At 52.9% G+C, this 27763-nt stretch overlaps 2 protein-coding genes across 11 annotated transcripts; both read right to left on the minus strand.

The window, feature by feature from the left end:
- Positions 1 to 24: 24 nt before the first annotated feature.
- On the minus strand, positions 25 to 6948 carry mansc1 (MANSC domain containing 1). 2 transcript variants are annotated; one of them, XM_057854510.1, is made up of 9 exons: positions 6431 to 6948; positions 4163 to 4290; positions 4012 to 4097; positions 3130 to 3274; positions 2821 to 3016; positions 1850 to 2081; positions 1642 to 1782; positions 883 to 1440; positions 25 to 792 (listed from the first exon to the last, which is right to left on the minus strand). In XM_057854510.1, exons 1-9 carry the CDS (start codon positions 6623 to 6625, stop codon positions 416 to 418), a joined length of 2058 nt encoding a protein of 685 aa, XP_057710493.1. In that variant the 5' UTR covers positions 6626 to 6948; the 3' UTR covers positions 25 to 415. The 2 variants fall into 2 exon arrangements, with proteins under 2 accessions (XP_057710493.1, XP_057710492.1); XM_057854509.1 differs by having other exon boundaries at positions 25 to 1440.
- A 265-nt stretch (positions 6949 to 7213) lies between these two features.
- On the minus strand, positions 7214 to 27591 carry phf21b (PHD finger protein 21B). 9 transcript variants are annotated; one of them, XM_057854513.1, is made up of 14 exons: positions 26843 to 27173; positions 24476 to 24682; positions 18929 to 19021; positions 18538 to 18807; positions 18379 to 18477; positions 18251 to 18302; positions 18099 to 18175; positions 17979 to 18033; positions 17629 to 17651; positions 15968 to 16126; positions 15789 to 15855; positions 14527 to 14630; positions 12844 to 14156; positions 8740 to 12769 (listed from the first exon to the last, which is right to left on the minus strand). In XM_057854513.1, the coding sequence occupies exons 1-13, from the start codon at positions 27134 to 27136 to the stop codon at positions 13956 to 13958; spliced, it is 1701 nt and encodes a 566-aa protein (XP_057710496.1). In that variant the 5' UTR covers positions 27137 to 27173; the 3' UTR covers positions 8740 to 12769; positions 12844 to 13955. The 9 variants fall into 9 exon arrangements, with proteins under 9 accessions (XP_057710499.1, XP_057710503.1, XP_057710496.1 ...); XM_057854518.1 differs by lacking the exon at positions 26843 to 27173 and adding an exon at positions 27190 to 27591 and having other exon boundaries at positions 18379 to 18807; XM_057854519.1 differs by lacking the exon at positions 26843 to 27173 and adding an exon at positions 27190 to 27590 and having other exon boundaries at positions 18379 to 18807; positions 24476 to 24679.
- Positions 27592 to 27763: the final 172 nt, after the last annotated feature.

Genomic DNA, 27763 nt, shown 5'->3' on the forward strand with positions numbered 1-27763 from the left:
GAGAGGAAAAATACCCCCCCCCCCCCCAAAAAAAAAAAAAAAATCATAAAAACAATTGACGAAGATGTGTAGGCATCTGCCGCCACCGCGTGGCCAAGAAGGGCACTGCAGTTTTACTGCGAAGAAAAACTCCGCCAAAAGTCATTCGATACAAGTAAACCACCTGATCCTAAATCGTAGGATTTTATACTATAAATGAGTGATTTTGTAGAGTGCAGAAATAAGACATGCAGGTGATCAAATGAATGGTTATCATCATAAACAAAGTCTTCATCGTATAGCGAAGTGGTGTTAAGTGGCGTCTTCTTCCTGAGTTGAACGTGATCGTCGAAGTTGCAGTAGCGTCGAAGCTCGTCCCGCCGGTCGGTCGCCCGAATCGAACTCGCTCGCGCTCACGTCCTCCGGCGTTCCCGAGTCACAGGTCGTAGTGGAGGTCGTTCAGTTCCAGCCGGGTGTAGTGGCGCCGGTCGAAGGACTCTGCGGCCTTGCGGCCCGCCGCCGCCAAGGCCAGCGTCAGTACGGCCGCGCCCACCACCAAGAACGCCACCGCGCCGCTCTTCGGCCCCCCCGGTTTCGTTTTTGCGCTCGTGTTCCGGAGGACGCCGTCGCGCGCGCCCGCCTCTGACGCTGTTAGTGCCGATTCGGTTGGAGTCGCGGGTGGCAAAGTTGCGGGAGGTGGAGTCGCGGGAGGTGGAGTCGCGGGTGGCGGAGTCGCGGGTGGCAGAGTCGCGGGAGGCGGAGTCACGGGTGGCGGAGTCGCGGGTGGCAGAGTCGCGGGAGGCGGAGTCACAGGTGGCGGAGTCGTGGGAGGCGGAGTCATCGGAAGCCATGTTGCGGGAGGCGGAGTCACGGGTGGCGGAGTCGCGGGAGGCGGAGTCACAGGTGGCGGAGTCGTGGGAGGCGGAGTCATCGGAAGCCATGTTGCGGGAGGTGGAGTTGTCGAGCGAATTGTCGTCGTCCAGGCGGTGATCTTTGGAGATGTAGTTGTCATTGTCGTTGTCATCAGGGTTCGGTTCTTTAAGGGTGCGGCTGTCCTTGGAGGACCCGTCGCGGTCAGAGGTGTTGTTGCGCTCATGGGAGGAGTTGGCGTTGAAGTAGGACTCATGGCAGTCCTAGGAAACTGAGTGGAGGTAGCGGCGGCGGGAGGAGTCACGGCGGCGGCGGGAGGAGTCACAGCGGCAGCAGAAGAAGTCACGGCGGCGGCGGCGGCGCTCGTCCGCAACGATCCGACGCTCACGGGCAGCTCGCTGGCGATCCTCGGCCCCGCGTCGGCCGGCCGACTTTTGCTCTTTTTGTTGCCTTTTGTCTTGCTTTGTTTTTTGGCGGTCTTCTCGCCTCTCTTGGCGGACGCAGCCGTGGCCGTGGCGTTTGCCAAAGAGGGCGCGCCGCCGGCGGCCGGCGTTGCCGCCGCGGGTCGGCCGGCACTCGGGTGGATAGAACCTGCACGACATACCGCCACGGCAAAGTCAGCGCTCGACTCGACAAGAAGAGGAAAAGACGGCATCGGCGGGCAAAGGGGAAGCTAGGATGCGACGAGAAAGGTAGGGGTAGCGAAGGGAGGACGACACGTTGGAGGAAATTCGTGTGTGACCCTCTTTAGTCACACACGAACGGAAGAGAGCTCATAAGACAGAAAGTCACCTTTGAAGATGTCGTAGGTGCACGCTCCCACCGGCGACTTCTTGAGCGGACAGTCCCGCTCGTCGGGACAGTGGTACAGGAAGCAGTTGTCCTCCCCGCCGCGCTTGTTCCCGTCAAACACGGCCACGTTGCACTTGGCGCCTGCGCAGATAGGAAGTCTGAGTCACGGCACCGTCGGCCGAAGCCGCCGCGCGGACGCCGTTCTCACCGGGGCGCATTTCAAGGGAGCAGCAAGTCAAGACGCAGTCCTGCTCGGACGCCAGGGCTCTGGAGTCCGAGGCGGCGCCGGGGGCGCCCGCCGCCGCGCGACCGTCCACCTCCACGTTCCGGTGCTGCCGGGAGTAGCAGCGCTCCGATCGGGACCGGGCCGACGCCAGCGCCAGAGCCAGGACCAGCGTCGACAGGAGCGCCCGAGTCATGGCGGTACGGCGCTCGCAAATCTGCGGGGAACACAAAGTACCGGCGCCGGGTCAGGCGAATCGTACGCGAGAAGTCGTCCGATCCGTTTGAAGCGTGAACGTCGTTTCGCTCTCCGCCGTCCCTCCCGCTTCAAATGGATCGGCGTCGACGGGTCGAGGCCGGACTCGTCTGTGTCCGGACCCTCCGAACTCGTCTGGGTCCGGACCCTCCGGAGTCTCGTCTTTGTCTCGGACGGCCGGTACCGGATCCCGACAGACAATTGTCTCGAGAGCCCGTCGGCAGAGCAGATCGACGGCGATCCGACGCTCTGCATTTTCATTGGCGTCGAAAGACGAACGAGCAAAAATAAAAATGCTGAAAATATTCTTTGGAGCAAAAGAAAACATCACGGCGAAGAAGTCAGAGAAAGGAGCTGGAGACCACAGACCTGCACGGACGAGGCGTCAGGTGAACATCTTCTTCCTCTCGCGGCTTTCAGCGGAGTCCAAAGTGCGCCCAAACGGACTTTGACTGCAAGATTGCCACCGAGAGAGGTTGCGTGAGCGGACCTTGGAGCGACCCCGGTGACGTCATTGAGCAATTGCTAATCACACGCGATCGATACGCGGCGTCATCGTTGTGCAATCGCCGCGCGAAGCTCCGATGTCTTTGTTAGCACTAGGTCGAGCGAGTGACGTCACCGATAGTCGCGCGATGGCTAGGCTTGTTTACGTCACGCCGACTACCGTTCTCCTGCTGCCGCGCGCCGCACGCGCCTACCTGCCGGTCGCGCGCGCCGTTCGTGTCGACCGCGGTTCCGTCACCGGCACGCCAGGATGAAGCGAGCCGAATCGGAGCCAGCCGGCACCTGCCCGTCTTGGTGACGCGAGGAAGCAGCAGCAGCGGAAGCAGCAGCAGCAGCAGCAGCAGCAGCAGCTCGCTGGTTCCTCGCAGATGACCCATTTTTGGCTTTGTCCTTCGGGAGGGGGATGGGATGAGAGGGGGCGGGGCCAGCCAAGCCGCCACACACCCATTTTTTTAACATCTCATTTTTGCTTTCCGTTAGCTGAAAGAATGTTTCCTATTTGCCTTTCGATCCTTTGGATTTCTTTTGTCCAACTTCTGTTTGATTTTTTGTCATCTATATTGACTGGATTTTTGAAGATTTGTCGATTCTTGAACCACATCATGACAAAATTCCAGACTTGATTTTGACCGTAATCAGCTTGAGAACCTTGATGAAAACACATTGATAAAGTGTCACCAGTTAGCAAGGACGATCAAGGGCGTGGGTTTGCACTTTTAACATTGGTAGGGAGGATAAAAGAGCATAGCCTGCATGTAAACTTTTGGCACCAAACAGATCAGATGAACGGGGTAAAGGGCCACATTTCTCATGAATATGAACACAATTCATTGATAGGCTAAATGAGGGATGCAAAATAAATCCATATTGACTTTTATGTGCATGGGGTCAGGTTCCGATTCAAACCCGTTTTCCAAAACAACTGAAAAAAATGTCTGGTTTTTATTAGCAAACATAAACAATGAAAATAATTCACTGATTAACGGTAGGGTCAACTCAATCCCTACAACACGTGGGAAGACAATCTAAATTCCCAATATAAATGAACTCATTATAACATGCAAATAAGGTTGCTGAAAAGTGACAATTTCAGCATCCTGAAAAGTGACCTGCTGTAAGCGAACCGACGCCCTCGGTTCCAATATTATAAGCATATTTGGGGACTGTATTTCTTGACTGTAGACAAAAGCATTTGGCGGAGCGCCGACAAAAACCGTCGGTCCGCGGAAAGCCGGGCGTTCACGTTTCCGCGACGACGTCCTCGCGGCCCTTCGCGCCGGTCGGCGTCTCGGTCGTCCCGGAGGCTGCAAAAACACCGACGTACGCGAGCTCATACGTCGAGGAGGACCGAGGTCCGTTCGGAGGCGACGGCGAGCGAGACTCACCTTCCGTTCCGACTTTGTCGTTTCGGAGGCGCCGGAGCCGCTTGAGGAGCTTGCGTCTCTTCTTCCCCGACAAAGTGACGGCGGCGCTGCGGCGAGAAGAAAACGCGGTCGGTCCTCGCCACCGGCCTAAATGAATAATAGGTGGACCGACTTCCTCATCTCCAGGCGGCGGACGGTGACGAGTCCTCGATCCGGGACGACGCCCGCGTTTCCATTCTTCTTCTTCTTCTTGTGTCGCCCGAGGACCCGGCGGCGCTTGAACAGCCTCTTGCTCAGCTCCTACAACAAAACGGCCGAAAGTGTCCGGTAAACCCGCGGAGCCCGTTGTTCCGCGGGATTTGGTCCGTTCCAAATGAGGAATTCTCAACAAGGGCTTAGATTTGCTCCCAATATTGCTTGGGACGATATAAGAGCATAATCTCCGTGTACACTTTTTGCTTGAGACGGGACATTAAAAAGACCAAGCAGCGGCGGTCACACTTACACCAATGTGAACCAAATGAATTGAGAAGCTAAATTATTCATGCAAAATTGATTTTAACTTCCGCACTTGCAAATTTATAACGTCTGAATCTGATCATTTTTCTTCAATCTACTCGAATAGTTTTCTCCATCTTCTTCTGAGTGTTATAGGCTGGTTAACGCATCAGATTCTTCCGCTTACTTTAATATTACTCCAGTATTTGTTCTTATTAAGGCAATACAACGACAAATTGGTCATTTTTCACCTAAAGCAAGAAAAGAAAATCTTTCAAATAATGTTTTGAACAATATGCATTCTTGAATTAAGAACAGTTTTAAGCTCATTTTCAGCTAGGTGTTTTTCTTATTCCAAGAAATCGGAGTAAAAAATATTTGAAGCACTAGCAGATATAATTTCACTTATTTCTAGTAGATTTACATTGAAAACAAGGGAAGGTTGGTTTTTTGTTTGGTTCGGGTTTTGAAGTGCATACGTATTGGTTTCGGTGGTACACCGTTTGATTAAAACTTTGTTTTGAAAAACTGCTAAAGAAACATTTGGAAAACTTCCAGAAGGAGTGTCTGGATTTTATAAGCAAATTTAAATTGCGATATTTAAACCCAGAGGTGAGTAGAGTAGCCAAAAATTTGACTCAAGTGTAGTGTTACTTCAAAATAATATTACTCAACTAGTCATCCTAAAAATGTACTCAAGTACAAGTAAAAAAGTATACAGTAAAAAGAATACTCAAGTAAGAGTAACATTTTGAGTAACTGCTTATTTTTGTTTTTTTTTTTTAAAAACAATGGTATGTGAGCCGTTGTTATAATGATACTGGACAATAACACATTACATCACCGCATTAAGCCAAAGAAATACACACAAAAAATCATTAAATTCCAATTTGGGGGCAGAAATGAGGCATTCTTCGTCCAAAGAGCATGAGTGTCCTCCGGTGGAGAAAATAGCTCCGAGTTTGAATAGTTCCTTCATTATTACTATTTAGAAATTAAAAGGAGCATATATCCGGTTATCCTTGGTGCCAAATAAAAACTAGGATAGAGGTTGAAATCCGCACTTTCGAGTCATGTTGAGATCAGCCCTCAAAATCAAATGCTTGATTTTTGACTGTGCTAAAGACCACACGATTGAGCAGGCTGGCGTGAAGCTAGAACGGCAAGCTTGCGTCTGATTGGTATAATGGAGTCACGTGGTTGTTTTTGCGACGTCTCATTGGTGAAATCGGTAGAGCTACTTACTACAGCTGTTAGACTGACATCGCTGGCAAAAAAATAAATATAATAATCTCTTATTTGGTACCTTTGGATGACAGAGTCGCACTGAATGTAAAACAGTGCTTATTCACCACCACAAAAGCTTCGGGAGCAAAATAGTATCAGGGTGAAAAATTTCACAGAACATCGGCTGTGAGCGCGTGGGGGGGGGCACGTCATCAGCCAATCAAATTTGCGTTTGGGGGGGTGGGTGGACTAGCACATTCACCAAGAGGGGTCAATGTAAATCTGAACATATTGAAAGTACAGTAATTCACTTAATAATGGTAGGGTTAATTCTATCCTTACAACATGGGAAGGAAATCTAAATGACCTATATAGTTGAAGTCATGATAAAATGCAAATAAGGTTGCGTAAAAGTTCGAAACATCCTGAAAAGTTGCTCGTGTTATGTCCCTACGCAAACCCTTGATTCTCAAATCAACGTTGTCTAAGCAGAAGTGGGGAAAATAAAACGTCTTCGTCAGAAAAACGGAGCGGCACATTCAGCAAGTGAAAAAGAAAGTCTGAAGATGACGAAAACAAATCACTTCATCACGGTAGGGTCAACTATCCTTACAACACATGGCAAGGCAATCTCACAGAGCAAACGGGATCAAGTTGTGTTTGTCCGGAAACAAACGGCGTCGTCGCGCGTCTCGTTCAAGTAGCCTTTTCTTACCGTTTTGGGTCTGTTGATTTTCCCACCGGGTGGAGCCATGCTCGCTTGCTCGCTTGCTCGTTTGCCGCCTGCCCACCCAGTGCCTAGCGGCGCGCTTCTTCGCGGTAGACGAGGCGCCGTTACGGCGTCACGCTGCCACCCGGCGGTGACGCTCGGTATAACCGCTAGCGAGCGAGCCCCTGCGCGTTTTGCCATTCGGTGAAGGAGTCAGAAAAGAAGACGAGACGAGGCCAGTGCGGGGAAGGTGTCATGTTTAATTTCAGTGCAAGTGCCGAAAAACGACCAGCGGGGGACGCCATTCTTGACACGAGGGGAAGGAAAACGGACAGCTTGGTAAAGTGCTTGACGGTGGAGAACAAAAGCAATAAATACGCCATTCAAACCAAATAAGTTACAAGAATGAAAACAAACCAGATTCATTTTCACGTCACTTTCTATTCTAGAGCTTTCTATTTACACAATAAATAGCCATCTTGTCTTTCCAAACAGCCGGACGACTGTCTAGGAGTCCTTTCCTCGCCCTGCCAAAAACACAAAACGGGCCCGATTAACAAAGGGAAAAGTTTATCCTTCAAAAAAAAGTTGTTTTTTTGTTTTAAAAAAGGAAAAAAATGCTTCCGGTCCACGTAGCGCGCCAAACACCGACCTGAGCTCAGAGCGCCGGCCGCCAGCCGCTCCAGTCTCCGGGGCCGAGCGGCGCCGAGCGGGCCCTCCGCTTTCTCTTGTCCCCGTCTTTGCGCTTCCCGGCCCCGCCTTTCTTGCGCCGCTTGCCGTCCCGGAGCGTCTCGTTGGTTTCCCTCGGCGGGCCGCCGGCCTCCGCCTCCTCCGGCCCGAAGTCCTTGCTCCCGGCGGGGTCCTTGGGGCGGGCGTCCTCGGCCGGCTGTCGGATCTCGGCCGTGTGGACCTCGTCCAGGAGCTCCTGCAGCCACATGCGGCGCTTAAAGTCCTGCAGAGTGCGGCCTTTGTCGTGCATCAGCTGCGCGTGCGTCACCGAGCGCCTCCTGCGCACAGACACAAAGCAAAATTAGCATATTTTTGGGGGGTTCTAACATTTATTCTCTGGGCGGGGCTCGACGTCCCATTGGAATCGTCATAAAAATATCAGCTTTTTCTTTGCCGCGCCGGCCGGCGGATTAGGGCCGCGCACGCGGAGAAGCGTTGACGGCGGCCGCCCCGCTTTGATTCCGTCCAGATGGGCCCAAGCGAGCGGCGCTCTTCTTTTCCTTTCTTCCCGGCGCTGTCCGTTGTTATCTTTCCCGCCGCCCGGATCCGGTTACTCAGCCGGGCCGGGCCGCTCCAGTCCTAAACAAACACACGGGCCCGTCCCGGGGCGGGAAGCCTGGGAACCGAAACGGACGGCGCTCTGAGCACACAAACACAGCGAACGCGCCCCAAAAAAATACCGCCGTCTTCAAAGAGGCCCGGAAGAACCTCGGCGGGACCTTCCGGAGACCGCCGGTCCGCCCGTCCCCATCCGCTAACGACGTGGGTCCGATTGACCTTTGAACCGACCGATCGTCATCGGCGACCGTTTCCCCGATTGGCATTTTCTCATTATATATGGGTTAGGCTTTGTTCTTTTTCCTCTTTGATGACAAAAAAACAAATATTTTCTTTCTTGCAAAATTTCCTATTGCACAATCATAACTTTGTCATTTGTTGGACTAAAATGGAATGTTTCAACTGTCAAAAAAAATGACTGAATTGTGATGTCCCAAAATAAAGTCCCCGGTCCCATGATGACTTTTCAAATAAAACTTTGCCCGAAATGCAGCATCGACGGAGGTGAGAATGAATACCGAGCGGACGGAATGGCAAACGACTTACATTCTGGCGGCCGGGCGCTGGGGCGGCGGAGCGCCCGCCACGGGTCCGGCGCGGTCGGGCACGGGCGAGCATAGCAAGAAGAAGGCCAGAAAGAAGCCGCGGACGCCGGAGCGCGACATGTCCTCCTCCGGAGAGGCGAGGGGCTCGCAAACAGAGGCTGACTCGGAGGAAAACTTTATCCCGGCGGGGGAAAAAAAAAAAAAAAAAAAGCAGGAAAGTAGATCCAAGACTTTCTTCTTTTTCTTGTCTCGTTTTTCCGTGTAAACTCGAGCCGGGGTGCTGCTGCTGCTGCGTGCGTGTTTCCAGATGTGGCGCGGATGCGGGAATGCCGCGAGGAGCATCGGGATCGGTGAGAGAGCGGCCGGGGGGCGGAGCCTCCCTCCGCGACGGGGGCGTAACCCCGCGAACGTCTGCGCTCCTGGCCACTTTGAGGATGAAAACACCTCAAAACTAAACCAGGACTCGGTGCTCAAATTTAAAAATTGTCTTTTTTTTTTTTTTTTTTAAATCGACATACGTGACACACAAGTCAGCTGTCGGAAACACACTGTCCAAAAGGCAGACGCGGACACCGCCGCTAATTGACAGAGCCGCGACGACGGCCGTCTGATGTTAATGTTCGATAACGACCCGACGACTCGGGCGGCGCGCTAACCAACATCGACGCGAGTTGTGTAACAATATATCATAACGCTTCTTCGTCAGCGTCGTCACGCTCGACGGCCTCCCGCGGAACGGGAGTGGTCGCTTCTCCGCGGCGCCAGCTTTTTGTCCGGCTAGCCCGCGCGGAAACAACGTCCCGTTTGACGGACAAAATTCTCTACTTCCGTTCGCTGGAGTCGCGCAAAACTTTTCTCTCGGTCAAGAATGGTAAACTTCTCGTCTCCAATTTCCCGCCGAGCAGTCTCAAATTGGTTCGCTCGCCTTTTGAGCGTTGGCGTCATCGTGGAAACGACACCCCATCCCAAGCCCGCTCTTCTTTCAGACGCCAATTCTATTTTTAGCCAGGTGGAAAAACGAAGACTCTGGAGTCGCTCGATCCGCACGCGCGTGAAAAATGACACTCCAGCGTCAACAGCGGTCGCGCGACGGGAATGTTATCGTGTTTTTGAAACGCAAAGGTCGAGCGACGCGAGTCGCGCACCCTCCGTTTTTGTGCGCGTCTTGTCATTTTCTTCACTTTTGAGAGACTCCACCCGCCCACCGTTCAGACACCGTCGCGGTCTCCCTCCTCCGCGTCGACGGCTAACGAGCGCGCTAATAAGCCGAGGTTTACGGCGCGCGATCGAGCTAACGCGTTAAGCAAATGATTGAAGTTTTGCGGCGGGCCGGGGAGAAAGAGCCGCGCTAGAGTCTTCCAGAAGGTGGAAAGTTGTCATGGCCTCAAAGCAACTCGGCACCGGATGACCGGTGACGTGCGCGAGCGGCTTTTGAGCAAGAGATCTGAAGTGTGGGATCGTGTGCAATTCCGCGGGTTAGAACGAGCGCGAGTTGACGAAAGCTCAGGTGAGTGTTTGAGAGCGGGCCGGGTTTGCGTTTTGGCGTCTACGAACAAACACGCACGACCCGTCCGTAGTTTGTCGTGGCGCCGAGCGAGCGCTTTTTTGGACGTTTTGTTTTTTTCCACGGCGAGGAACACGTGAAGCGGCTTTGTCGCCGTTAACTTCCCCCAAACAAAGCGCGCTCGCCCGCCTCCGATTTCCCGTTGGCGAGACGGCCGCAAAGCGAGGGATCAACATTGACACGGGCGACGCCATTGTGATTTCCCGCCCCGGGCAAACAAGCTTATCGCCTCACCTTCCCGTCACCCGGCGGGCAAACAAACCGCCGGGAGCTCACTTTTGACCCCAGGCGCCGCCGACCCCTTTATTTCCTGTTTCCTCGACCTTACGTGCTTTATTTAACACGTATCGTCTGACTGCGCTAGCGACAGTGCCGATGTTAATTGCCGCCACCGCCGCGACAATCGAATCCGGCCGACCGAGACGGATAAAACGACGAATGACGAAACGGAGATGTTGTTAAAGCGGGGTTTGGGCGGAGGCCAGCGCATGGGGTTTTCAGGGCGCCGATAAAAATCCCGCCTGCGACACGTCGTCGCTCGTGCCCGGTTAACAAGTCTCTCAGTCAGTCAGAGGATTTGACAGTCTTGCACAGGCAACAACACACACGCAGCCGGTCTAAAAATAGAAGTTCTTTTTCCGAGTGCGTGTCTTTACACGCCAGCGTGTAAAAGCGACTTTCTTGTTCACAGCTTGACAGGAAACCACAACACACGCGCCTCGACGTCAGCCGGCCGGCCTGCCGCTTGACGCGGGACGCAGACACCTCCGAACAACATTTGGCCCAAATGCCGACGGTCCGGAGATGTCCCTCCCCATCCGTTCGCTCCCCAAAAACGACTTTTGGTTGAGCGAAAACAACGCTCCCCGGACGCGCCGGCGTGCCTATGCGGTGCATCCGAGGACAGCCGCGCTGCCGAAAACGGCGACATTCCGGGAATGAGAAACTTTTCTTTCCCCTCCTCCTTCTATTTTTATCGCCGGCCGGCCCCAAAATATCGGCCACCTGGGCCGTGCTTACCTTAGCGGCGACCGCTCGTTTCCGGAGCTCACGCCGGGCGCTCGGCCGGAATGCGCTTTCCCGACGCGGACGGGAAAAAAAATCGGAGCGTTCCGCCTCGTCGCCGATCGTTCCGTTTCGCTCGGCCGTACAAAAGTTGGCGGGAAGCCATCGGAAAGGGGATCGGCCGCCGCGCATTCCGGAGGGGAAAAGCCGTCGAAAAACAAAGCGGGCCAGATGAGAGGAGGAGGCTGTCGTCGGCACGCTCGCGCCACATGTTGGAAATCAACAAGAGGAGAAGAAGAATGTTCCGTCGTCCTCTGTGGTCCGCTTCTTTATTTGGACAAGAGAGGTCAGGTGTTCCTGTTTACCAGGCCACCCAGTAGACGTGGCATCGGGTCGTTCGCTCGCCATTTTTGCGCGGCGAGAAAATTTGGGTTCAAAGTCCGAGCTCCGGAGACCGCGGCGCTTAAGTTAAAACGGATCGGGCCGACGTTCAAAAGTTACCGCTCGGACGCCGTCCCACCGGCCTGGCTCTGTCTATACACAAACGTTTTTTTCCCGCGACGTCCTTCTCGCCGAGCGATTCCCAGCTATGCTGCCGAAATGGTCTGCCCCGCTTTCGCCCCCCCTCCCCCCGTCCACATCTGTTGCAAAGATGACACGTCCGGACGGGAGAAGTAAAAGCGAAGGAAACGTTAGCAAAGAAGAAGCCGACGCGAGGGGCGCCCAAATCGATTCGGCTCTAAAAAGTAGTTAAATGGAAACGACGACCGGCTCGGCTCACCACGGGCGGGCCGAAGGTCACGCCAAAGGTCGGCCGGACGGAAGCGGCTTGAAGGAAGGGGAAGGTGACAGCGTCACGCTCCTCTGCTAGCAGTGTCCTTTTCAAGAGCGCTCCCGTGGCGCCGCCAGCTAATTATGTCAAAATAAATAAATAAATAAGCCGCTTTCTGACCGCCGTTCGGGAGCCGATATTTATAAATCACTTTATCTTCAGTAGATCCGTTCGAAGCCGGAGGGCGGCGGCCGATGAATGTCAATTCATTCCGTCGCCGCGGTTCCGGCGGCATTTCGCCGCTTCGGCTCGTTAAGGGACATTCATCCGCCGCTAATGAGTGTCTTCACATCGTTTTGCGTCACATTAGCCTCCTGGGACACGCGCAAGAAAACAAGAACCCCCCTCCCGGCATCCTCACGCCTCATCACCTTGTGTTTTTTTATTTTTAAACGCCACAACAGGGCAAATAGGACGCGACCGACGGCCGTCTCCTCTCCGCTCGGCACCGAACAGACGAGGGAAGACCGGGAACAAACAACAGAGAGATCGGTGGACGCGGGTCCGTTCGCCACCGGCCGAGCCTCCCGCTTCAAACTGATTGGGCGTCGACCGGCTCTAAACTCGTTTCATTGAGCACGAAAAGGACTTTCGCCGCTCCGACCGAAAAGGCCTCATGTCGGGACGTTCCCGACAAAAACGTAAACCGGTTAGGGACGGACGATGGGTTTACGCTTCACCGGGTCAACGACGGTATATTTTTAGAACGTCGAAAGGTGCTTACGTAAGGAGGGCCTGCACATGTGGAAAAAGCGCCAAGGCGAGGCTTCCGAGCGAGCGTTCCTTCTCGCGATCGGCTGAAAAATGTCGCGGGCCATTGCTTCGTTGCGACCGACAGTGACCTAACTTCCCATGCGCCAGATGGGGGCGTGGCTAAGTTTCTGCACATTTGTTAACGACCGTCTTTTTGACACGCATATATGTAAATCGGTCCGCGTTGTTCAACGTTTGGATTTTGCCCGTTTCGAAGAAAAAAAAAAAGACACATTCCTCGTAATTGCGGCGGTCGCTCACGTGCGATGTCGCGGCGTGCCTCGCCTCGGCGGTTGAAGATTCTCCACGTTCCCGCAAACGCGTTTCCGTCTTCGTCGCAGCTTTCGTTTGTGAGTCATCTGTAACGTGGGCGTACGGTCAGGTGTGAGAACGAAGCGACGTTAGCGGCGGCGGGCGGGCGTAAAAGACTCACCTGAGAGCTCAAGACCGCCACCTCTGGCGGAAGAAGCCTTCCGGCCCTCCCCCACACAGTCCGGAACGCCGTGCCGCTTTGACGTCGCTCATAAACGTCCGGCGGCGATTAGCCGGCGAGCGGGAAAAGGAATCGTCGGCTCGCTCGGCGCACTTGCACTCTGTTAACAAACACTCTCACGCAGATAGATCGTCGTTGAAATGTTTATTTAAGGAATCACATGGTTGTCTTTTTTTTTTTTTTCGTAATAAGTCGGTAGAAAAGTCAACTACTACGTTGGCATATTGAAGACAAAACACTTGTTCTACTGGCTAGTGGCAACTTCCTTCCGACGGCGGCGTCGACGACACAAACGAGACATCTATTGTTTTTGCCGCTCATAAAAGAATAGAAAAAAGCTTCAGTCCTCTTCTTTGTTCAAAGGTGTGCTCTAATAAAATACATGTCGCTTCATCGCGCGCCACAGTTTCTCCCGGACAAGATGGCGGGTGGGGGCTCGCTGGCGGAAAGATGAAGCGGCGCCGATGATGACGAAGGCCTTTTTTTTTCGAGGGAAATGACGGGCAGAACGCGTCCGCCAAAAGCAGACTTTTTGGCCTCCGCCGAACGCGTAAGCTTCAACTTTTGGTGCGGTGAAATAAAATAAGGCCGCTTACAATTTAACGACGGCACGGCGGCCGATGACTTCCGGAACACACACACACACAAAAAAAGCCATTTCTGACGATCGTTCGGCATGTCGGCGAGGCGACCGCTCGTTCCGGGACGCCGCCGGGATAAAAACCGGACCGGTGGTTAGGGAAGAACGGACCGGTCGCCGACCGAACGGGTGAGGACGTAAACTCCGCGCCGGGGAGGGGGGGGGGGGGGGGGCGGTTGAACCGTTCGATTCTACGGGGCTCGCTCGGCAACGACGTCTTAAATACTTTGTTCTTCTTCTCTGAATACTTCCTGAATTGTTTTGGCAAAAATGAAAAAGAGCTGGTGGCGTGTGGCACTGAGAACACGATAAGGCCGACAAACAACGAGCGAAACCCAAAAAACTAATCTCGTAAGCGCTGGAGGTCTTGAATAAAAAGGCGTCCGTCGTCACACGTCCGCTTCTCGGGGGGCTAGTCGGCCACGTTGTCCCGGGACGGCCGCAGGGGCGAGCCCGTCGTCGACGTCGGGCTTTTCGTCCGGGGCGACGGGGAGGAGGCGGGCCCGGCGGTCACGGAAACCTGGATGAGCTTGACCAGCGCTTTCAGACGCTCCAACGACGCCAGGGTGTCTCGTTGCTGCGCCGACAGACGCTCTCGACGGGCCAGGCAGCGCTGCGGAGGCGGGACGACAGCAAATGGTCAACGACGCTTCCGCCGGCGGCAAAAGCGGCGCCGCGGGCCAACGCTCGGGCTCAAATGAGCCGCTATCGTCAATCGCCGCGTTCGTCGACGTTAAGATCAAAACGGCGCGTACGCGGCGCCGGGTCCCCGACGACAAAAGCCTCGGGCTCGGCATGGCTTATTAAAGCTCGCGAAAGCCGACACTCGGCCCCGTTTAAAACCGTTGACGGTCGGCCCCCGGCCTAAGGTAACTTTAGTCGTCCGCAACTACTGTAGTCTGCGTGGCCCGAAAGTCGTCTCTGGACCGCGACCGACGGGGCAACCTACTGTTCCGCGAGCGCGTACGTTTCACGGCGCTTACTTTGAGCGTCTTGTCGAGTTGTTCGTCTTCCTCCTCCAGGTGAGCGCACTCCTTCTTCAGCTCCACGTTTCGTCGCAGCAGACGTCGCTTCTCCTCCTGACGCACTGGCGCGGGAAACCCGAGCGGACGGTTAGCGACGGCGTCGCACGGATCGATTCGTCGATCGCTCCGTCTATCATTTTTGCATTCTATGGTTTCGTGTTTTCCGTACAAAAAGGTGTTTAAAGAATTGAGTGGGAAAAAAAATGCCTTTCATTCAAAGGTGTTACCTGGGGGGGGGGGGGGCCTGGGGTGAACAGTACCCACCCACCCAAAGAAAACTGGATGTTGTACTAACGGCAGTCTGGCCTCCGCGTACGGTATCCCATTCATGTAGTACTGATGTGTTTTAAGTTTTAACCTTTGCGTTGTTACCTCCTCATTCACCTTTTTTAAAAAAAACAATGTGGGTTTCGTTCCTAGCGGGCTCTACACACATTTAGGCATATTTTGAATTTTTTTTTTTTTTTTGACATTTTATCAAAGATTTCACCAGTGTTCACCTGGCTGTTGTGTTTGGTGAGTTTTGAAGCATTCTGAAGGGTCAAAGTAGGGCTCAAAGGGTCGGCGGTACAAAGGATGACTGCTAGGGGACGCTACATAGTGTATTTGGAATTTCTCTTGACACAGTATCAAAGATTGCACCTGTCTTGACCTGCCTGCCAATTTTGGTGCTTTTTGAAGCATTCTAAGGAGGTCCAATTGAGCTCAAAGGGGCTGCGGAACAAAGGATAACTATAATAATAATAAAACCGAGGAACCACAATAGGTTACAAAAAAAAAACATTGTCACCTGTATGTCCATAATGTTCAGTTTTGGATGTGTTCGAATTCAAAATCAAATCAACTTTTGTTTAGACCAAATCACAAGTTATCTCAAGCAGAAAGCAAAACATTTTTTAAGGTGCAGTAGCCCTACGCTGGATTTCGACCTACTTGAGCATTGTAGCTTTTTTTTTTTGCCCCCCCCCCCCCAGGTAAGACTAATGCCCACCCATACCTGGCATCCTGGTAACACCTCTGCTGAAAGTTTAATTTCATTTTTTGAAACTGCCCATATCAGACTGAAACTTGAACTTTTTCTGAAATGCTCTAAAAAGGCCACAAGGTGGCAATAAAGACTGGCGTGACAGCCAAGAAGCGCTTTGGCGCCATCTTGGGCATCTTATCGGAAGTGAGCCCAGGAGCTACTTACTCAGCAAAGGTCGAGGATTTGGACCCACCTGTCTTGTGCGTGACGTACGACCTTGCAAAGTTGTGAGGCCACGACATATTCTCTTTGTTCAAAACCTGAAGCGGTCCAAACAAAGAATAAAAACTTAATTAGCAGTATTTATGACGAGACGAGACCAGCGCAACAATCTCATCTCTCCAGAGTAAGGAGTGAAAATCTGGGCCGTACCTTCTTGTGGCACTTGGGGCAGTACCAGGGTCCCTCGGGCGGGGTCTCGAGCGGCGATCGGAGGCAATCGGGGTGGAAGGCTCGCGGGCAGTTGTGGCACGGCCGTAGCTCGCCGTCCCGCCGGCACACGGCGCATTGCTCGTCCCGCTCCGCCTCATCCTAAAGGACGCACGCCGTAAAAGCGTTAAGACACCCCGGCGGGCCGGGACACGCCGCGTTCTGCGCCCGCTTGCTCGTGCGCAAGGGCGCCGTATAGGGGTGAAAAGTGATATTGATTCTAAGGGCCGGTGCCCTGATGGGTCCCACAAAGAAAATTCAAAATTGAAATTTGCAAACGATTACCTAATCATTATCATTTTAATTGGAATAAAACCAGGGGTTTTTTTTCCTTGTTTTGTTTTTCGCAAAAAGTAAACACCCTGAGAGCATACGTATGCCAGCCCGCCCCCAACCCCCGTATTTTCATTAAATGGTTTGATCCGCCCTTCCTTCGATCAGAGCGGGAGCTGCGGTGCGCATTTACACCAGTCAATGACTCGGGTTGCCCGGTACTGCAGAAATGTTTTCAAAACAAAAATCGGTTTATCAAAAGAGGAAATAAAAGAACAAAACAGGAGAGGGGTAGAAAAGGCCAACAGGATGTGACAAAGTACTTCACAAAGGAAGGTTGGTGTCTTGTGTCAGCGTAGTGCTGAAAATGAACCTGTTATTTTAGCCCACTCCAGCCCCATCTGGAACCTTGCCATGTCTATTACAAAGCTCCTCCGAAACGAGGTCCCAGCTCCCTCCGTAAGAAATATGAGATTTTCCCGGCCTCAATGAGCGACATTCACCTATTCAAAAAGGTGAATTCCAAATAATGACGGCATTTTTTGGTATCCCACAGATGTTGACAGTTGGTGTGGAAATGGTTTTTTTTTTTTTTTTTTTTTTTCTTAAATCGGCTTGAATCCAGTTTGTCAAGAATTTGTCATCAATTAAATTGAGTTTGTTAACAAGGGACCTCACTTCTGAGCTGTAGCCTATAGGAGATTGCGAGTTTCCAGATGGGGCTAAGCCTACTCCATAATGAAATACTGTAAATGTTTGCTAGCTAGTGTTTGCTCCACATTTAATAAGTACAGCAGGCAAACCCTTGGCAAGCTCTTCATACTAAAACAGTTGTCTCTGCCCTTGCCTGTTGTACCTGGCACAACTCCTCTTGCTGCCTCCGTCTGCCTCAGCAGCCCCGTCTCCTGACCCCCTTTATGAGCTAGCCTCATCGTTAACAGGAAATGACGTAGTTGATACTCTAAATGTGTGCGTGTCCCCCGGCACCGCTGTTGGGGACCAAGTGCTATTTTTTCATGGGGCCCAAAATCCCTGGCACTGCCCCTGCTCGTGCGTACCCAACATTTCAGGAAAAAAGGCACATGTATGCATCGCGCCGGTCCGGAAAGATCGTTCAAAAGCCTACAAAATGGTTGCCGCATCAAGGTCGTCTGCTTTCACAATAGCCGCCGCGCGACACGAGCGACAGCCGACGAGCGATCGACCACCACCGAGCGAGACGAAGCTTCGGTAAACATTTTCGTTTGCGGCGTTAGCAACTACAGAAGGCGGCGAAAAAATAAAAGAGGGGCAGCCCGACGAGCGGAAGCGGCGTCAGGCAAGCGACCTACCTTCCAGCAGAAGTCCTCAGAGTCTTGCATGCGGATGGAAGCAGAGCACACGTTAGCCTTGAGGTTTAAAGCCGTGCGGAGGCCGGCTCGTGTTAGCGTTAGCCACGTGCACGCGCACAGAGCTCACGGACGACCGGCTCGATGCTGAAGAGCAAAAAATTTGTCACGTCGTCCGATCGCTCGGCTCGCCATTTTGGCACTCGACGGAAGAGGCGCATCAAATCCCGATCGAAGCGATACCCTGACTTTCATTGGGTATCTGCAAATTCTCCGATCGCCTTTGCTTCTTCAGCATTCGCGCGCAATTTCAAGACCGCTCCGGTCCTTATCGTCGGACGCGCTCGTTTTACCTCGTGCCGACAGGAAGAGCGAGCCGTTCAGGTAATGCGACGCCAGACGCTTGCGCTGCGGACAAACACAAAGCACGCCTGAGTCTCGTCCGCCGGCGTGGCGGCCGGAGCTCTAACTACCTCCGGTTCAAAGAGGCCGCTGTAGGCGGGGTTCGCCGTGCTTCGCCTTTTCCTCTCCTGCCTCTTCAGTTGGAGTTCTGCAAAAAGACACAAGCCGCGGTCAACACACGACGCCGGCAAAGGTACCGCCGCGGGCGAGGTTTTGCCGTCACCTTCCGAGTGCTCGTTGGTGACCAGACCGAGGGCGACCATGAAGGAAATTTTCTGCCGGACACGAGAGTGCGTCAGCGAGGCGCTCCCGGCGAGCGCTTCCCGTTCTCGGCCCCGACGCCCCGCTCACCTCCGGGTCCTCGTCCGTCTTCTCCGCCGAGGCGAGCGACGGCGGGGGGAGCGACCCGCCCTCGCCGCCGCCGGGGGCCTGAGGTTGGATGATGATCACCTGATAACCAGAGCGATCTGGTTGAGGCGTCGGCCCGTCCGTCGGCGGCTCTCCACCCACCTTGACGGCCTCGCTGACGGCGGCCACCCCGTTGGCGTCGGCGGGCGAGGCGGCGATGATGGCGTAGGCCACCCCGGCGCCGCCCGAGGCTGGCCCGCCCGCATCGCCGGCCGGGAAGGGGGCGGCGCCATCGTAAGGCCGGCGACGGGGGCTCGGGGCGCACTTGGGGCCGAGCCGGTGGACCGCGGGGCACTCCGGGCCGCGTGGCCGCGGGGTGTCCCGGCAGGGGCCGCGGGGAAGGCTGTCCGGGATCAGTGTCTTTGGACTGACCTGAACGCAAATCGGCACCGTTAACCCTTTCCGCGCCCTTCCCGCCACTTTATCGCCGTCCCCGAGCGGGAGGGCGGCGACGATAAGCCAGTTCGAGCGCGTCCGGGCGGTGCGCCGGTACCTGAGGGAGCGCGCCGGCGGCCTGACCGGCCAGTCGGTAAAGCGGACTGACTTGAGGCACCTTCGCGGGGATCGAACCCAGCGGGCTCAATATCTAGCGCACACAAATGGGGGGAGATCAGAATGGTCACGGGGATAATCACACCAAACATTTCTGGCCGCGGTACACGTCGGCCACTTCACAGCACGCACACCTAGAAGTCAGAGTACGCCTCGTGGAATTGCGGACTTCCTGTCGTACAGAGGCCGTGCGGCGATTGGCTGACATACAGTACATGGATCCGGTGAGTGTATTGTTTGTTTGTTAGCACTGCTTCTAGTCGCTATTCTCCTAGTGCTCCTCAGTTGGTTTTATCCCACGTTTTAACAGCGTAAACGTCTGCTCGTGGATTAAAACTACTCTACTTTCCTCTTTAGCTCTATCTTGCTAGCCTAGCTTATCTGAGCCGTGGCTCGCCCTCTGCCTTCTCCCTCCCGTCTTTTCCGCTCAGTGTGCTGTATGTATCGCGAGCACCCTGGCTCCTTCGTCGAGGACAGTAGTAGTTGTAGGAAGTGTAGTTTAGTGTAGTAAGGACGGATTTGTGACTGTACGGGGGAAGCGTAGTGTTAAACGCACAACCTTAGTGCACCAGCAGCTTCATGTCAGCAATAGGTTTGACCCCCTCAGCGACACACCGGCTGAACTGGACACTCTCGTCATTGGAAGCTCCGTAGTTAGAGACGTGAAGCACCCGGCGGTGTTACCCAGGGGCCAGAGTCGGTGACATCGAAGGAAACCTCAGGCTCTTAAAGCAGAGTAGGAAGAGGTTCCGCCGTATCGCGATTCACGCAGGCGGTAACGACGCCCGGCGGAGACAGTCTGAGGTGCTTCAATTCAACGTAGCCTCGGTGTGTAGGCTTGCAAAATGGATGGCGGATACCGGAGCATTCTCTGGTCCTCTGCCTAATTTGGTCAATGATGAGATGTACTCTAGGTCCTCATCATTTAACCGCCGGTTGTCTAGATGGTGTCCAGAAAACGACATAGTCTATATTGATAATCGGCGTGCGTTCTGGGGGAAGCCCGGGCTCGTTCGCAGAGACGGCATTCATCCGACTTGGGACGGTGCTGCTCTCTTAACTCGAAACGTGGCCGCCCGCCAAACTTTGACACTCCAGAGTGGGGGGCCGGGCGCGGTGTTGTAGTGTAAAACACAACTCTGTTCATTTTGATCACTCGCCTCTTTCCGAGCTGTCACAAATCTGACATTCAGGACAGAAGATAGAGACTGTGTCCGTGCCTCGTATAGTGAACAGTAGAAAACATAGTACTATATGAATGAGACCAAAGAATTTAATACATATAGCCCCTGATAGCAGTGAAAATAAAATAACTCCTAATAAATATATCAAATGCGGATTATTAAACAATCTCGCCCAAATCTCTGTTAGTTAATGACTTCATTGGGGATTATAATATTCATATTTTGGCCCTGACTGAAACTTGGCTTCAGCAGGATGACTTTGTTAGACTTCATGAATCCACACCCCCAAGTCACGTGAATTTTCACACAGCTAGAAGCACGGGCCGCGGTGGGGCAGTAATATCACACTCTTGTTTAGGTATGAGGCCAAAAAGTAAAGCTAATTACATTTATAACTCCTTTGAAAGTCGAGTACTATCAATTATAGATGCTAACTAGAAGAACCAAAAACCAGTTCTTTTCATAGTGGTTTACCGTCCCCTTGGTCCCTACTCACAGTTTTTGTTAGATTTCTCTGACTTTTTATCCAGTATTTTGCTAAGCTGGGATTGAATTATAATTGTAGGGGATTTTAACATACAGTACATGTTGATGATGACGGTGACTCCCTTGGTAAGGCTTTTAATGACCTAGTAGATGGGACTGGCTTCATTCAAAATGTAAATAAACCAACTCAAAGTCACGAGCACACCCTGGACCTGATTTTAACCTACGGTACGACGATTAGTGATCTTAGTGTCCATCCCCACAACCCCATACTGTCTGATCATTTTCGAATTACCTTTCAGTTTGTACTTCAAGATAATCCTTCACTAGTGACTAAAACGCAGATGAAAAGGACATTATGTGATCGCTCTGTTTCAGAGTATAAGCAGATAGTTCAGCCAATATTTGCCTCCGTGTCATCTGATTAGGAAGGAATAATGTCTGGCCTTGCTGTTAATGACGAGTTTGTTGATAGTGTCATGTTTACTCTCCGGACTGCTCTCGATGTCGTCGCTCCCCCCAAATTAAAGTTTGTCAAGCCGAGACAAGCCTCTCCCTGGTATAATGCTGAAACACGCTCTCTTAAACAATCGACACATAAATTAGAAAGACTTTGGCGCCGTTCCAACACAGAGCACACTCTCTCTGCCTGGAAACACAGTTTCGTGACCTATAAACAGGCCTTGCGTACGACTAAAACCAGATATTACTCATCCTTAATAGATGAAAACAAGAATAATCCTAGGTTTCTGTTCAGCACTGTAGCAAGACTGACAAACAGCCACTGCTCAGTAGAACCTTATATCCCACCCACTCTTAGCTGTGATGACTTCCTAAAATTTTTTAACAATAAAATCGCAACTATTAGAAATAAAATAAATGAATTACTTCCAATTATTAGGTCTGATAAAGTGCAGACTAAAAAATCAGAATCTCCTCTAAAATATGAAATAACTTTACCACTGTAGACCAAATCGATGTAATTATAATGTCCTCCAAACCATCAATGTGCCTCCTAGACCCGATCCCAACCAAACTTTTTAAAGAGACCCTGCCTCTAACTATTGATATTATCTTGAGTCTAATAAATACCTCATTAGTTACTGGCCACGTGCCTCAGTCTTTTAAATATGCCGTTATTAAACCGCTTTTGAAAAAACCTACTCTTGATCCTGTCATCTTGGCCAATTATAGACCTGTCTCTAATCTACCCTTTCTCTCCAAAGTCCTTGAAAGAGTGGTAATTAAACAACTCTGTCAGCACCTACAGAACAATAGTTTATTTGAACATTTCCAGTCTGGCTTTTGAGCTCATCATAGCACTGAAACTGCATTAGTCAAAGTAACTAACGACTTGTTACTAGCCGCTGACGATGGATTAGTATCGATCCTGGTTCTGTTGGACCTGAGTGCAGCCTTTGACACAATCGACCATAATATCTTATTGCAGAGACTAGAATGTGACATAGGCGTTAGAGGAGCAGCCCTCTGCTGGTTTAAATCACATTTATCTAATAGGTACCAGTTTGTCAATGTAAACCAGCAATCATCACCGCACTCTAGAGTTAGTTACGGTGTGCCGCAAGGATCGGTCCTCGGGCCCATCTTGTTTACGCTGTATAGGCTTCCTCTAGGCAATATCATCAGAAAATATAGCATTAACTTTCATTGTTACGCTGACGACACACAACTGTATTTATCAATTAAACCTGAGCAGATCAGGCAAGTGGATAAACTAAGCACCTGCGTCCAAGATAGAAATACCTGGATGAGCACTATCTTCTACTTAACTCGGAGAAGACAGAAGTCCTTATAATAGGCCCGAAAAGTGTGAGAGACTCTTTAGCTGCCCAGATAGTCACTCTGGACAATGTAAGTGTAGCCTCCAGCACCACAGTTAAAAACCTAGGAGTTTTATTTGACCCTGACTTATCGTTTATAGCACACATTAAACAAACCTGTAGAACGGCTTTCTTTCACCTGCGCAACATTGCCAAAATTAGAAATATTTTGTCTAAAAGCGATGCAGAAAAATTAATTCACGCGTTCGTTACATCGAGATTGGATTACTGTAACTCCCTACTTGCAGCTTGCCCTAAAAGTTCTCTAAAAGGTCTTCAGCTAGTCCAAAACGCAGCAGCAAGACTTTTAACAAGAACTAATAGAAGAGAGCGCATCACCCCTGTGCTCCAGGCCCTTCACTGGCTTCCAGTCGAGTTTAGAATTCAATTTAAAATCCTCCTTTTTACATTTAAGACCATGAATGGGTTGGGGCCATCTTATCTCACCGATGCTCTGGTTCCATACCGCCCCAACAGAACACTTCGTTCTCAAAATGCAGGTCTACTGGTAGTTCCCAGGGTCTCTAAAAGTACTGTCGGAGCTAGAGGCCTTTAGCCGCCAAGCCCGTTTTATGGAATCAGCTTCCAGCTAATATTAAAGAAGCCGAGACAGTCTGCACATTTAAGATTAGATTAAAAACGTTCCTATTCGACAAAGTTTACGGTCAGGCTAGTTGAAGTTGGATTAGACTCACAGTTCAGTCTAAGCTGCACTAGAAGCTATCACGCTGGGGGAAGTACAGCCAGAGTTCTATCTCCTTTTCTCACTCTACCTACCACTTTATTTCTATTTTCCAATGTTAATATCTAGTTAACTAGTCTCTTCATCACTAGTCACCTGGTGTCCCCTTTGCCCCCTCCCCTCTAGGGAGGGCCTATTTTTCAGCTGCAGCCTCCTGACTATCCGGACCCCTGGCTGGATGGACGTCCTCGTTGCCACCCCCCTCTCATCTGGCTAGATGGACATCTTCTTGTTCCTTTACTCTACTGCATCTTTACTGACTGTAACCCCGTCTGCTAATTCCCATTAGCAGTCCTGGCGCATCCTGTCTATCCATCCTGGGAGTGGATTTCTCCTGACTGCGGTACTCCCCAAGGTTTCTCATTTTCTCCCAAAGAGCTTGGAGTTTTTCCTTGCTGACATGGAGGGTCCAAGGATGGGGGATGCCCAGGACTTGAACTTTATCTATTCGTCTTTGTTGACTTCATTTGCTGTTTCTGACTGTGTATCATTTTGCCTCTGCAAAGCCCTTTGAGACAACCTTGTTGTGATTTAGGGCTATACAAATAAAATTGAAATTGAAAATTGAATGGATATACTGTACTTCCCCGATTCACCGCCCCTCCCCCCCACGCCTTCTTCGGTTCAGTTGTCGGACCGAAGAGCCGAGAGGCGGGCGGAGGGAGGGGGAGGCGGACGAGAAGGAGGGGGTGCAGGGCCAGTTCCCATGGCAACCACACTGAGGAAAAATCTCGCAGTACGAGAGCTTTTATTTTCCTAATTACGACTCTTTTCTCGCTAGCGCCCGGGGGAGGGGGGGGGTCCAAACGCTCCCTCCGCTCACTTCCTGTTTATGCTTCTTTCTTCCTAAAGTCGCGGTCGAACCGCTGCTCCCCGCAGAGGGCGCTACCCCCCCCTTTTACCGCTCACGAGTGGAATCATTGTCAAAGGGTGAAAAGGTCACGGCGCGTGTGCAAAAAGTAGCCAAAGAATGACGCCGAGAAGAAGCGGCGGCGGTTCTCGAGCTCGGCCGGGCCGACCCCCGACCGACAGGTCTGAGCAGTTTCCGTGGCAACGGCGCTCCTCCGTCGTTCGATCGTCCGTCGCCGGAAAAAGCTTCCGGGGACCGGCCGCCGCTCTGTCCGCCTTCGCAGTGTCGCGGCCTTACTTTTTCCACTTCGGTGTTAAAAATACACCCAGTCTCTCGTACGTCGTGCGATCGAATGACGGCTAGAGGCCGGGTGCGTCCTTCTTACCTGCGATTTAAGAAGCTGAGGCGGGCGAGCCCCGGGCCCGAGCGCCGCCCTGCCGCCCGTCTGCAGGTTGACGGGCGAGGTCTGCGGCGGCGCGGCGCCATTGACGACCTTGGCCGGAACCACAGAGATGGAGATGCCCTGGCCGGGGGTCTTGATGAGGGAGAGCGGCTTTCCGGCGCCCGCCGGGCAACTCCGCGCCGCCAGCTTCTGGGCAGAAACAGGCACAGTCTGTCAACTGGTCAGATAGACAGATCGGACGTCTACTAGGGAGAAACATTGATGTTAAAAAAAAAACACCATTGGCAGTTTACCAATAAGAAAAAAAACCTCATCTCTTCTAACAATGATGTCATCAAGTAAACAAGGTCAAAGTTGACAATGTTTGGGGGGGGACAATTGTCATCGTTCCTTCCGCAGTCAACACCGGGGGCCTTATTTTTTTGGGAGCGGTGCGGAGAAGGCCAGCAGACTGACTGCTGCAAACAAGGGAGGCCGATAGACGCGGCGGGAATTCGCGCCCAGCCGCTCGCGAGCAGCACACCTTGAGGAATTCACGCGTTCACTCTCGCGCCCAAATTTTGACCGGAGCTATCAGTGTTTCACGACGGCCGCCCGACGCCGATAGGCATCCGGTCCGTTTAAAGCGGGAGGGGCGGCCCACCTGTCCGCCGGGATGTTCACGGAGCGTCCCATTCTGCACAACGCATACGTCGGTTAGCCTCGTCACGTCACGCTAACAATAGACGATCGGAAATGGAAGAAATAGACGCGCTCGCCCTTCAACGATCCCTCAGCTCAACGCCCGAAGAGAGATCGCCACGTCGGCGACTCGCCCTTCCTCGCTGCCGGGTCACGCTCGCTGGACGATGATAAACGTCCAATCGGACGACTCTGTCGCCGGTACAGGATTCGAAGCGGGAGGACGAACGAACCTAAATTCGCCGTCGTCTCCTCCCGCTCGAAACGGCCCGAACGTCTCGCGCCGTCGACGGCGGACCCCCCGTGTTTAAAGGGCGGACAGATTCGAAAGCGACCTCGGCACTTCAGAACAGTCAATAGAAATCGGTCAACGTGCGGTTTGGTTTCCACCTTTACTCCGAATTTGTTGGACATCCAGAAAATGAAAAGCCCTGGAAAGGATGCCGGATTTGAGTAAGGCCCACTAAGCGTCATCCCGCCGTACGGTGAGGCAAGCGTGACAGGTGCGTGTGAGGCGGTGTGGCAACGCGGAAAGAAAGCGAGTGATTTTTGTGGCTAAAGTGCAAGAGGAGTCCAAAGAAAAAAAATGGCAGTGTCTCGGCCGTGCTGAGTGGGCTTTCCGAGCCCTCCCCCACCCCAAAACAGCATCAAAGCAATCAAAATGGTAATGTTGGCCATGAATGGGGCCCATCCCCCCCCCTCAGCGAAACTCTGCAGACTTTTTGCTCTCCACGTTAGGGGCGGCGCACCCCTTCTGTTTCAAAATGGACGCTTCCACTATCAAAGTCAGGGGAAAAACAAGCCTTCTCTCTATCCCCTACTCGCAGAATCTATCTTGAACGAGGGCTAAACAACAACATTCCACAGCAAAGTGGATCGATTCAAGTGGAGCAGCACCAGTAGAACGATATCGACCTCCTGCCCCCCCCCCCAAGTCCTGCTCTGGCTCCACATAAACGTAGCCAAGTTGTTGTGCGCACCACTCTCGACTCGGCGCCCCCCGGTGGGGCGGTGCAGGCGGAGCTGGCCGCGGTGCCGAAGCTCAGCACCCGCGCCGCGGCCGCCCCGGCAGCGCCCGGCCCTCGCCCGCTACCTCCGTCCTTCGGCACCCGCCGCAATCCGCCGGTCGGGGAGGACGGACCCCGTCGGGCAGCCGCGCGGTGCGAAGCCAGCGGGAGCGTCGTCGCCGGGCCAATCGCGGGGCGACGTTGCCGTCACGTGAGCCAGAAGCAATCATACCAGCGGACTAAGTGCAAACTAGTAACAAAATGGGCGACGAAAAAGATGCCAAAAGGCAACCGGGGGGGCGCCGTCGACGTCGAGCGGCCTCCGTAAAAGTCCCCCAAAGAGTGGCCGGAGTTCGCTAGCCGCTCGGCTCGCGTCTCTCTCGGACGCCGCGAACACGTCCGTCGGTTCAAAATGGACGCAAATTGTCAGCAAGTTTGACAACGCGAAAGCACGGCGAAAAAAAAAAAAAAAACCGGCGGATGGCGTCCAACTTGTCAAATAAAAACCTCGAGCCTTTAGCGGCCCAACGGGCAGCTAAGCGGCGCTAGCCGAGAAATAAAGTTTGTCCCGCGTCTACGGGCGGCCTGTTGGATGTTTGTTGTTGTTGTTTGAGGGGTAAAGAATAGAATGGCGAGAAGCCCGTCCATCCGGCAGATTTACCTCCGGGCACCTCTTCTGAACGTATTCGCACAAAGAGTTGGCGAGGCGGCGAGGGGGAAAAGAAGAAAAAAAAAAAAAGTCTCTCAAGTTGTCGTGTGCGAGAGAGAGGAACAAAGCGGCCATGGATGTTTCTTGTCCCTCATAAATATTCAGCTCGCGTCCCGCTCGCCAGCCAGCACAGCGCCGCATTAGCCGAGCTCCTTGTTGCTCGTCAGCCGCCGACAAACCACGGCGACGAGCGGCCAAAGTGAGCGGACGACCGTTGCCTTTCACCTCTTTGACGTCCTCCGGCATAAGAAGAGGACGGCGACGGCGGCGGCGGCGGCGACTGCTGCCTCTGCGCTTACCTGATGACATTGGATTTCCACTTTGAGTGCCTCTTGCGGGCCTTGCACTTCCATGATCCGCCCGGCCGAGCACTTTGCTGCCACTTTGGACGCGATCGCCGACAACTTTGGCCCGATTCGGGCTTTTTTTTTTTTTTTCGTCCGCCGACAATAACAAGCCAAAGAAGAACTACTCGGCGCCTCGCAAAGCAAGTTCTCGCTGCTTTGGCAGCCCGGGACTCATCACCGACTTTCCGCCCGTCTCCAAAAGTGCCGGGAAGCCGCCGCGAAGGCGTCGGGCCCCGGATGGCTGTACTCCGGGGGGTGGTCGAGCGACTCGGACTCCGACGTGGGAAGCGCCGCGCTTCCCTTCCGCTAATTTAAGTTGAAAAGCGGGGACTAGATTGTGTCCGAGTGCGCGGCTTGATTTCACTTTGCCTGGAGAAAAGTTGTGCTTCGGCTGTCAGTGGTGATTCTCCGGTACCCGGATGGAGCGCACTCCTCCCCTCGCCGCAAAGTGCGCCTGCGCAGTCGCCCTACAAACAAAATCCACGAGCCTGCAACTACTTGCAGCAGCACACATTTCAGTATTATT

The sequence above is a fragment of the Corythoichthys intestinalis genome, chromosome 13 (genome assembly GCF_030265065.1).
Source record: "Corythoichthys intestinalis isolate RoL2023-P3 chromosome 13, ASM3026506v1, whole genome shotgun sequence".
Taxonomy (NCBI): Eukaryota; Metazoa; Chordata; class Actinopteri; order Syngnathiformes; family Syngnathidae; genus Corythoichthys; species Corythoichthys intestinalis.